The 12,341-nt window shown below is 38.0% G+C and overlaps 1 protein-coding gene across 1 annotated transcript in view; it reads right to left on the reverse strand.

Annotated features, from left to right (window-relative positions):
- CSMD1 (CUB and Sushi multiple domains 1) overlaps positions 1-12,341 on the reverse strand; it is a 2,584,888-nt gene that overhangs the window by 2,369 nt on the left and 2,570,178 nt on the right. The window contains exon 67 of the mRNA XM_006895025.1: positions 1,467-1,599. Within this exon, the coding sequence (XP_006895087.1) occupies positions 1,467-1,599 (133 nt within the window). The remainder of the gene's footprint in view (positions 1-1,466; positions 1,600-12,341) is intronic.

Here is a 12,341-nt window from a genome sequence, read left to right on the forward strand (position 1 = left end):
GGCAGTTCTCTGCTGATGTCAATATATTAAGCCATTATTTACATTAAAAATGTTAAAAGAAAATCACTGACATACAATGTACTAGTAGTTGTTGTTGTTGTTAAGTGCCATCGAATCGCAGGCGACTCATAGCGACCCTATGAAGGAGAGTCCTCAACACTTGGGTGTCTCTCATCCTCTCTCCAGGTTCATAGGGTTTCCGGAGGCAAGCTTTTATGGAAGTGGATGCCACTCCTCCTTTCAAAATGTACTATTAGAGTATTTTTGTTTTTGTTGTTGTTATTGAAAATATCTAAAGAGGATCTTACATGACTCTTTTGTTTCCACAAAAGAAATGCATACCAGGTGGAAGAGCAAAGCTTAAATATAAAATAACTACACTAGCAAAAACACTAGATACTTCTGTAAAAATAAGTTCTGATTAACAATTGGGGAGCAACTGCTTTTAAGTTACAATACGTTCATTAGGAAAAGGGAAATAGAAAGTGTGTGACTCTTGTAAAACTAGGTTCCTGTCAGCAGAAAAACAGTTCACAGCTGCACTAAGAGTTGAGAGATCTTTGACATTGAACATGAAAATTGCTACAGCAGCAAAAATTACTAAGTAAATTCAGTCAAATGTTAATGAATTTAAGACCTGGTTAAAAATTTATTTAGTCACCTAGGTCATGCATTGTCACTGTTCCCACATTGCTGGGGAAATGCTCTCACACCGGAATAGGTTCAACTTGGCTATGCAGAACTAAATTTATGCAGAGGACTCCAGAAGAGGACCTGAGTCAGGAACTATGGCTCTGAATGAGAAAACATTTTCAAACATATAAGTAATAATCTTAAAAAAATAAGAAATGAAAACAAGGTTTTGTCTGGAGAAAGCCAACTCTCTAGGGTTTTTGAAAGTTTATTGAAAGTAAGAAGCCAAGGCAGTAGAAGTTAGTCACTTAATACTCCTCTAAGCACAAGGCAAGAACTCAAAGGAAAATGGATCGATGGAAGCCCCTAGTAACTGGACACTGTGATGTAAAAAAGTCTCACAATTCTTATATTAAAAAAATCTTAAATATACCATGGACTGTCAGAAGAACAAATAGGTATGTCTTGGAGAAGGTATAGTAAAATTGATCCTTAGAGGCAAGGATAGTGCAGCTTTGTTTCACATATCTTGAGCATTTTGCTAGAGGGGTTATTTCTTGGAATGGGACATCATGGTAGGAAAGTAGGAAGGTCAGCAAAAGATAGGAAGACCTTCAGGGAGATGGATTGACCTGGTGACTGCATCAATGGACTCAAATATGTTAGAGGAGGCAAGGATGACACAGGATAGAACAGGGTTTAGAACTGTTCTTAGGGTTGTTATGAGTTAAATTGATAGCTCATAACAACAACAATACACATGTTCCCAGTCAATCATCCAAAACTACATAATCACAAAGCAAGCTTCCAAACAAACAGCATTTCTACAGTACCTGTGTTTGTAGAGGTAAAATGCAAACCCTGATAAAATTAGAGCAAAAAATGGAACCAGAATGGCTGCTGCGACAGAACCGCTGCTAGTGCCAAGGTAAGGATTTGAAGAATCATGATCAGAGTTTATGGGATCTGTAAAACAATTGTTAGGAAAGATAATTTGTAGTTATTGTATTATAGGCAAACAAAGATACATGTTATAATGAATTTTAGAAATTAATACAATCTCCACAAGAAGAAAAATAGTTTTAATCCTATCACTATCTAATATTCTAATTTAAAGATTTTTTTTTCCACCATTACAAAAAAAACAAAACACCCCAAAACCAAAACCAAAACCCAACTCTTCTTTACTAACATTGAACAACATTATGAACAAGTCTCCCATTTCAAGGATGACAAAAGCAAAAGTGGTTCCACGTGTGCTAACTCTTAATGCTAATTACAATTTTATATGTTGGCTGAAATAAACAAAGTTGTTTCTGTTCTATGGACACAGCATATTAAAATACAAAATAGATATCAAAGTTATAATCAGCAAAATTCTGATAAAACTGCTTCATAATATATAAAAATACAGAACACAATCTTTTCTATCATTTATTCATAAACTTACTTGAAATTTTCGTACTTTTATTCTGATTGGAGGAAACATTTACTAAGTAATTGATTCTCTACTCAGTTATTCTTGCACATTCTGTTTTATAATATTAACTACAATACACACAATGCAGTTATACTTCCCACTTCTACCCTGTGGTTCACATTTCTATTAGTCCTCCTATCCTAGCTTAACATACAATGAAATTATTATGCTTTTTGCAGCACTTAGTTAATTTAAATTATTATCCTTTGTTTTAATAATTCAAAACATACTAATACATGTACATGTTATTAATTAAAATAGCATATAAAGATACAAAGTCAATAACTCATTACCATTGAATTAGAACCAACTCACAGGTGATCTTCCAGCAAGTTCTTGGAGAATGTAAATCTTACATGAAGAAACCATCCCTCCACTGGTAGATTTAAACAGCTGAGGCCCCTTTGTGTTACCAGAGCAACTCCCTATATAATATGCCACCAAGGATCACTCTTTGGTCTATATCTTTGTCTCCTCCTTTGTAGGGCTAAAATTTGTATTTTTCTGGTGTCTTTTCAGTGATACACTATTAATAATGAGGTTGACACAGGATAGGACAGGGGTCAAGTCTGTTGTTCATAGAGTCTCTATGAATTGGACTAGACAGCATCTAACAATGTTGTTGTTGTCATGTGCCGTCGAGTCGTTTGCGACTCATAGCGACCAATAACTCATAGTACAACAGCCCTAAACCCTGCTCTATCTTGTGCCAATCGCACTGCCTCTGACATACCCATCCCGATTACCCCAGTCACTGAATCAATCCATCTCATAGACGTTTTTTCCTTCTTGTGCCCTCCCTCCACCCTCCCAAGCATTATGTCCCTCTCGAAGGACCAGTCCCTCCTTGCAACTTGCCAAAAGTATGTCAGATGGAGCTCCAGAATCCTTGCCTCCAAAGAATACCTTGGTTTAACCCTCTCCAGGATGAATCTGTTTGTTTTCCTGGCAGTCGATGGTACATTTAATACTCTTCTCCAGCACCACAGCTCAAAAGAATCAATTCTCCTTCTGTCCTCCCTAGTCATTGTCCAACTCTCTGATGCATAACAAGTGATTGCAAAGATCATGGCCTATATCAGGCACACCTTAGTATCCAGAGAGACACCGTTGCTCTTGAGTACTTTAGAGAGGTCCCTAACAGCAGACTTGCCCATTGCAATACGTTTTTTGATTTCCAGGCTGCTGGTGCCAAGAGTGTTGACCGTGGAGGTGAGCAAACTGAAGCTGTGAACAATCTCAATCTCTTCGCCATCCATCCTGATGCTACCAATTGGTCCACTGTTGAGAATCTTTGTCTTCTTGATAATGAGCCTCAGTCCATACTGAAGGCTGCAGTCCTTGACCCTCTGCAGCAAGTGTATGAGGTCCTCCTCAGTTTCAGCAAGCAGGGTTGCATGTAACAATATCTATTAATATAAATGAGTGCAAGTTTCCTTTTCTTATTTTTCCCAAAACTAAGGAATACTATTTATATTTTTTCTGTATATGGCTTTTTAGAAACTTAATCATATATTTTAAAATTATTTCAATATATGTTGATATATTAATTTTTAAGATACATAGCATTCTATTTATTGCATATACAAGAATTTTCAGTCTGTTATTGAAAAGGTATAGAGACAGGATGCATCCCTGATGTACATTTTTCCTCATTTTGGACCATGCAGTGTTTCCTTGTTCTGTTCTGATGACTGCTTCTCAATTCAAGTATACATTTCACAAAAGCATAATCAAGTGTTCTGGGATTCTTTTCTTCTGAGAGTTAGCCAATTTGTTGTGATCCACAAAGAAACATATCCTCTAACAAGCTGGGCTCTGTGAGAATGAATGTGATATCAGGATTGGAAGGAGACTCATCAACAACCTAAGATATGTAGATGACACAATTTTCCTTGCTGAAATTATGGAGGACATGAGGCATTTGCTGGAGAAGGTCAAGGAATGTAGCCTTCAGTATGGATTGAAGCTCAACATCAAGAAAACAATGATTTTCACCACAGGGGCAATTACCAGCAACATGCTAGATAGCAAAGAAATTGAGATGGTTAAGAGCTTCAACTTGCTCGGCTCCACAGTCAACACTCTTTGTATCAATGGCCAGGAAATCAAAAGACAAATTGCATTGGAATACAAATTACATTGCTACCAGGGATATTTCCAGAATACTGAAGAGAAATGATGTCAGTTTGGAGACTAAGGTGCATCTGATTCAGGCCATGGTCTTTGCAATTACTAATTATGCATCGGAGAGCTGGACAGTGACTAAGAATGACAGAAGAAGAACGGATGTCTTTGCGTTGTGGTGCTGGAGAATAGTATTGAATATACCATGTACTGCTAAGAGAACACATAAGTTCATCCTGAAGAAGGTTAAACCAGGCTGCTCCTTAGAGGCAAGGATTTTGAAGCAGCCTCTGACATACTTAGGACATGCTGCAAGGAGGGACCAGTCCTTGGAGAGGGACATCATGCTTGGAAGGGTGGAGGGACAGTGCAAGAGAGGAAGACCCTGAATGAGATGGATTGACTCAATGACTGGGGTAACGGGGGTAGGTATGTCAGAGTGAAGTTGGCTCAAGATAGAGCAGGGTTCAGAACCATTATACACAGGGTCACCATTATTAAATCACAGCCAAGGTGAAAGAATTTCAAGAACGAATCTAGTGAAAGCAATGGGAAATAGGAAGCCAATAGAAATTTTTCTCTCTTGAAAATTGGTGACCCTGACTTCTCCCTTTCCTTAGTCCTCTTACCTTAATTTTATTAATCTTAATATTTGGTCCTTGCCTCAAAAGATTTCTCTCTAGTTTTCTCAAGGAGTGGATGAGAGTTTTTGCCAACCACACAGTCCATGAACTCACCATATTATCAACTGAGTACAAACCATTACCTTCCATCATCACACCTATGGATTCTGCTGCTTAAAATAAACAGCCTTTCCCCTTCCTTTTGAAATGTCATCCCTACCCAGCAGGAAGTAGCTACAGAAGTGAACATTATCACCCGTATTCAATATTAATAAAAGGCTGGAATAATAGGACTGAGGAGCCCTTTCCTTCCTCTCCCAGAATGGCTACTGAGAGAATCCAATTGCAGAAAACAGTAGTTATGCTTTTTCTCTCTGTGAAACTACCCTACCCCATTTTCCCAAGAATACGCATCTGAGACCCCAGCACAATTCCATATCTTGAAGGAAGCATCTGTATGCATTCCCTTCCCCAATTCCCATCTGCTGCTGTTGTTGTTATGTGCCGTCGAGTCATTTGCGACTCATAGTGACCCTATATACAACAGCCCTAAACCCTGCTCTATCCTGTGCCAATCGCATTGCCTCTGACACACCCATCCCGATTACCCCACTGAATGCATCCACCTCATAGAAGGTCTTCACCTCCTATGCTGTCCCTCTACTCTACCCAGCATGATTTCCCTCTACAAAGACCTGTCTCTCCTTGTCCAAAGTATGTCAGATGAAACCCTAGAATCTTTGCCTCCAAGGAGTAGCCTGGTTTAACCCTCTCTAATATGAATCTGTTTGTTTTCTTAGCAGTCCATGGTACATTCAATACTCTTCTCCAGCACCACAGCTCAAAGGCGTCAATTCTCCTTCTGACCTCCCTAGACATTGTCCAGCTCTCTGATGCATAACAAGTGATTGCAAACACCATGGCCGGTATCAGGCGCACCTTAGTCTCCAAAGAGACACTGTTACTCTTGAGTACTTTAGAGAGGTCCCTAACAGTAGACTTTCCCATTGCAATACGTTTTTTTATTTCCTGGCTGCTGGTGCCAAGAGTGTTGACTGTGGAGCCGAGCAAACTGAAGCTGTGGACAATCTCAATCTCTTCACCATCCATCCTGATGCTACCAATTGGTCCAGTGGTGAAAATCTTTGTCTTCTTGACATTGAGTCTCAGTCCATACTGAAGGCTGCAGTTCTTGACCCTCTGCAGTAAGTGTATGAGGTCCTCCTCAGTTTCAGCAAGCAAGGTTGTGTCATCTGCATAACGCAGATTGTTGATAGATCTTCCACCAATCCTAGCGCCACACATCTCCTCATAGAGCCCAGCCTCTTGGATAGTCTACACTGCATACAGGTTGAAAAGGTATGGAGGTAGGACACATCTCTGGTGCACACCTTCCCCAATTTTGAACCATGCAGTGCTGCCCTGCTCTGTTCTGACGACTGCCTCTTGGCCCAAGTATAGCTTTCGCATTAGCACGATTAAATGTTCTGGGATTCTCATTCTTCTCAGAGTCAGCCACAGTTTGTTAAGATCCACGCAGTCTAAGAAAGTATAAAATCCCCCTCTAACTCTTAGTGGGGGCTGGTCTTCTGCTTGAGAACCAGCACAGCAGTTTCTCCTTAATAAACTGTTTTTCTTAGCCCGCACTGGGTTCTGTTCTTCCTTGGTGACCTTACAAGTATGATTCACAAGATGACACGTAACAACTATTGAAAGACAGTTTAGCTAATTCTAGTCCTTTCTAAACTGTTGTAAGGAAATATTTTTTCCTCTCTCTATACACATTTGTAAAATTCTAAGTAAAAAGCGTCATTCCTAAGAAATAGCATTACTGCTTAATGAAGTTTATACACTTTATTCTTGCTATAGCTTACCTAATTGCTCTCCAAAGAAGTGCTCTAATTCCATACAACCATTATTGTGTGAGGACCATTACACACACATTTGAATAACAGTATATTATCCAACTATGGGAGTGTCTCCTCCTCCTTTTCCTATTTCTTCTCTTCTTCTCACTTTCCTTCCTCCTTGATGTTCTTGTCACTCCCGCTACCAACATGACTATGGCTGCTGATACTGGTACTATAGCTACTACTATTCTGATAAATCATATTTATTTATTTAACTTACATTCTTCTTTGAAATGTGGGTGAATATCAAAAGATCTCTATTTAGATAATAATTCCTATACATAAATTTCATCCATTTTAACTGTACACTTAAGTGCTTCTTCATATCGACTAGAAGTAGGTACACTATGACTACAATTCGATTTTAGAATATTTTTGGTTCTCGATGAAACTTCAAATGCCTTAGCATTAACTCTTCATTATTCTCAAACTTTTCTCGGTATTGTCTGTAGGTGCTGTCAAGTTGGTTCAGAATCACAGTAACTCCACCCGAATGAAATACTGCTGGTGCATGCTATCCGCACAATCACTGCTGAGCTTTAGCCCATGGTTGCAGACATCATGCGTGTCTTTCCAGTTAAGGGTCTTCATTGTTGTGCTGCTAACTCAAAGACACACTGTTTAAATTGGCTGCACTGTGGGAGAAAGACAGGTAACCCCTTCTTTGCAATTTACTGCCTATAAAAATTTACAGAAGGTCAAATATGAGTTGGATCTCACCAGATAGCCCATGACAATTAACAAATGGCTCCTTTGTTAAGCACATTGTTCTTCTCCAGGAACTAGGCCTTCCTGACAACCTACCCTAAGTATGTGATATAATTTCTCACCAGTTCTCACTTTTAAGAGATATTCTGGCTACTCTTTTCCTGAGATAGATCTTTCTGTTCTTTTGTAGTTAATGGTACATTCATCATTATTTATCAAGATAATAACTCAACGTACTCAATACATTTTTCAGTCTGTCTTAATAATATGCATGTGAGGTGACTTAAGATATAATTGCTTAGGGTCAGACACATCCTAGTCTTTTAAGTGACATCTTTGTTCTTGAGTACATTGAGAAAGTCCTTAGCAGTAAATCTGCCCCATGCAATATGTTGTTTCATTTCTTTTTTTGCCACCTTATATTAATTTTATTTTCTCCTTTTTTAAGGCCTTAGATTTCTTAATGGCTACTTCCATGAGTGTTTATTTTTTGATCCAAGCAATTAAATTATTGACAGCATCAGCCTTTCTCTTTTTACCAGGATGTTGTTTATTTGACAAGCTTTGAAGATTTTGTCTTCTTTTAAGTATAATCCATACTGAAGTCTCTAGTCTTTTATCTTCATCAGTAAAGGCTATCTGTTTTCTTTGTTTACAGCAAGTAAGTTTGTATCATTCCAAGACTGTTAATGACATTGAATTCTTCAAATAGTCAAGTTTATCTGGTTATTTGCTCAGAAAATATATAAAAGGAGAGAATAGGGATGATATACATCTGTTTTACACCTTTCTTGATTTTACACATTACAACATTCCTGTGCTTTGTTCAAGCCACTGCTATAGGCTGCACATGAGTAAATTAAGTCTTCTGGAATTCTCACTTTTTACATTACCATAATTTGATAAAATCATAAGATGTTTCAAATGTGTTAATGATTGGCTACCCAATGCAGCCAGAGAGTGAGGTGGAGCTCCCCAATTAAAACAAGCTTGGAAGGAGGAGTGGCATCCAATTCCATAATAGCTTGCCTCCAGAAACCCTATGAACCTGGCGAGAGGATGAAAGGTACCCACACGTTGAGGACTCTCCTTCATAGGGTTGCTATGATTCGCCTGCAACTGATGGCACTTAACAACAACAACAACATTGCGGAATAAATACATATTTCTCCTAATTGATTATGAAGCTATCTTCCAATTTTCTTTCATAGAAATGTAAGTATCTCCAACACTACATCTCTTTGCTTTTTTTTTTTAATCATCTGGTGTTCTCTAATTTCCTAGAGGCTTGCTTTCCAAAAATGTCTTTGTTGATTGTTGGCTAGTCCAGAACAACTCATAGCAATCCCGTGAACAAAAGATCTGAAGCCCTTCCACACCCATCGCCATTTATCAAAGTTAGTAGCGTTTCTAGAAGCATGCGGTTTAGGAAGTGGATGTCACTGCTGCTTCTAAATCTGTCTGAAACTGGGAGCTCCACCAAACACTGTACACCATGGGTAACCAATAAGGTATTTGAAATTGCAGTGGCACAAGGTTCATCATAACAGCAACCCCAGGTTACCTCAGTGCAGCATATGGACAGAAGAGTGCTCTTCCAAAATAAAATATGTGCACAGTGACCATGTTGGGCAGCTGCACCCAGAGTCCCCCGTTGCAGCAACCTCCCATTCTCTGTCTGAGCCTCTGCCTCACCTAGACTTTCTTTTTGTTTTTTTAAACTTATTTATTAATTTTAACGAAAATTTACAGAGACTTAGTATTTCCAGTCATTCATGGGTAGGAAATGGACAGCAGGAATTTGAGTAGGGACCCCAATTGTGAGCACACTCAGACAGCAGAGGTTTGAGCAATGTCCCCCAAGTGTTTGACCTGCCCTTGCGATCAGCCCAACCCTGTGCCTGCCTCACCCCATTTGGATCCACACCAGTGCCTGCAAATCTGGGCAATCAACTTGCCTTTAGTCAGTAGCACCTTGACCTGTCTTACCAACAAGAGACTGCCCTCACTGGCTCTGAACTGACATTTCTCTGAACTCAGAAGTTCAAAAAAAGCAAACTATCCCACACAATACACAAGAGCAAAGCAAGATGTCACTCACAAAGGGTGACACAGTATCAGTGGATTCCCTGACACCAGAAAGTCTGATGGAACTTTTTGACACAGAATTTAAAAGAGGAGTGACTGAATATAGCCAATGGATGGAAGACAAACTTGATGAATTACAGGATATGACACGCAGAAACCAGGAGGAGCTCAAAAGAACAATGCAGAACACTGCAGAGTAAACAAATGCCGCATTAGAAAAACAAGAATCCACAATTCAAATTATAAGGTCCAAAGTTTTAGAGGCTATCAACATAATGGAGGGATATATGAGCAGAGTTTATGAGATGGAACACAGAATCAGTGAAATTGAAGACAAAATTGTCACCACTGATCTGCTAGAGCATAAAGCAGACTCAAAAAGAAGGAAAAAGAAGAAAACCTAAGAATAATGTGGGACACCATCAAGAGAAATAACATGTTCATCATTGGAATCACAGAAAAGGAAGAGGCAAGTAAAGGCACTGAAAAAGTTGTGGAAGAATTACTAGAGAAAAACTTCCCAGGCATAATGAAGAATGAGAGAATATGTATTCAGGAAACTCAGTGAACACCATATAGATTCAACCAAAAAAAAAAAACGTCAAGGCATATCATAGTTAAATTTGCCAGAAACAAAGATAAGGAGAGAATCCTAAAAGCAACAAGGAAGAAACAAAGAGTAACCTACAAGGGAGAACAATAAGATTAAGTGCCTATTTCTCAGCAAAAACCATGCAGGCAAGAAGAGAATGGAAGGACATATATCAAACACTCAAAGAAAACAACTGTCAACCAAGAATACTGTATCCAGCAAAATTATCCATCAAATATGAAGGACAGATCAAGATATTTCCAGAAAAGCAGAACCTAAGAGAGTTTGTAAAAACAAGACCAGCATTGCAGGAGAGACTCAGAGATGTCCTTCTTACAGATATACCACAGAAAGCTGCATGGTCCAAAGTAACAAGCAACAACACCAAATAGAACTCAACACAATGATAGCAATAAAACCTAGCCTCTTAATAGTCACACTGAACATGAACGGTTTAAATGCACTGCTGAAGAGAAAGAGAGTAACAGATTGGATCAAAAAACAAAATCCATCAATATGTTGTCTACAAGAGACACACCTGAAAAATGAAGACAGGATAAAAATAAAAGGGTGGGCAAAAATATAACAAGCAAAGGGCAACCAGAAAAAATCAGGAGTAGCCAAATTAATCTCTGATAAAATAAATATCAATGTAAAACCATCACAAAGGACAAGGAAGGTCATTACATAATGCTGAAAGGGTCAATAGAACAAGAGGACATAACAATAATAAATATCTATGCACCAAATGAGAGACCAGCAAAATACATAAAACAAACATTAACAAAACTGAGAAAAGAAATAGACAACACTTCTATAGTGCTGGGAGACTTCAATACACCCCTCTCAAGAAAAGATAGAACTACCAGAAAAAACCAAACCAAACCAAAACAAAACAAAACAAACAAACTGAACAAAGATACTGAAGAATTAAACCACACAATAAGGCAACTTGACCTCATAGATATTTATAGACTAATGCACCCCCGAAAAGCACAGTAAACCTTCTTCTCCAAAGTGCATGGAACATTCTCTAGAATAGATCACATTCTAGGTCACAAGGCAAGCATCAGTAGATTCAAAAACGTAGAAATAATACAAACCATCTTTTCAGACCATAATGCCACAAAATTAGAAATTAATAATAGGATGATAAAGGAGAAAAACCATACATTTGGAAGCTGAACAACACCTTGCTTGAACATGACTGGGTAGTAGAAGAAATAAAAAATGAAATTAAAAGGTTTCTTGAAACTAATGACAATGAAAACACCACTTGCCAATACCTCTGGGAAACAGCCAAAACAGTAATCAGAGGTCAATTTATAGCAATAAGCAAACACATCAAAAGACAGAAAAAAACAGACTATTGACTCTCCAAACCAATATCTACAGCAAATTGAAACAGAGCAGCAAGAAAACAAGACACCCTTAAAAAAATGAAATTATAAAAGCTAGAGCAGAAATAAATGAAATAGAAGACAGAATGAAACTATCAACAAAACTAGGAGTTGGTTCTCTGAAAAAAGTTAATAAAATCGATAAACCACTAGCAAAACTCACAAAAGAAAAGAGGGAGAAGACACAAATAATTCAAATAAGAGATGAATCAGGCAACATCACAACAGACCCAACTAAAATAAGAAAGCTAACATTAAAGTACTATGAAAAGCTATACTCAAACAAATATGAAAATCTAGAGGAAATGGACAAATACTTCGAAAAACACAACCTACCTAAACTGACACAAACCAAAACTGAACATATGAACAGACCCATTACAAAAGAAGAAATTGAAAAGGTAATACAACAACTTCCAACCAAAAACAGCCCTGGATCAGTTGGTTTTACAAGTGAATTATATCAAACATTCAGAGACGAACTGTTACCACTTCTACGTAAATCATTTCTGAAAATAGAAGAAGATGGAATCCTCCCAGATTCATTCTATGAGTCAAACATATCTTTGATACCAAAGCCAGGAAAAGACACCACAAAAATAGAAAACTATAGGCCAATATCTCTCATGAACATTGATGTAAAAATTCTGAATAAAATACTGGCAAATAGAATCCAATGATACATCAAAGAAATAATTCACCATGACCAAGTGGGATTCATAACAGGTATGCAAGGATGGTTCAACATAAGGAAAACAATCAATGTAATTCATCACAATA

The sequence above is a fragment of the Elephantulus edwardii genome, unplaced genomic scaffold, assembly GCF_000299155.1.
Source record: "Elephantulus edwardii isolate Elephantulus edwardi_28Jun2011 unplaced genomic scaffold, EleEdw1.0 scaffold00154, whole genome shotgun sequence".
Lineage (NCBI taxonomy): Eukaryota > Metazoa > Chordata > Mammalia > Macroscelidea > Macroscelididae > Elephantulus > Elephantulus edwardii.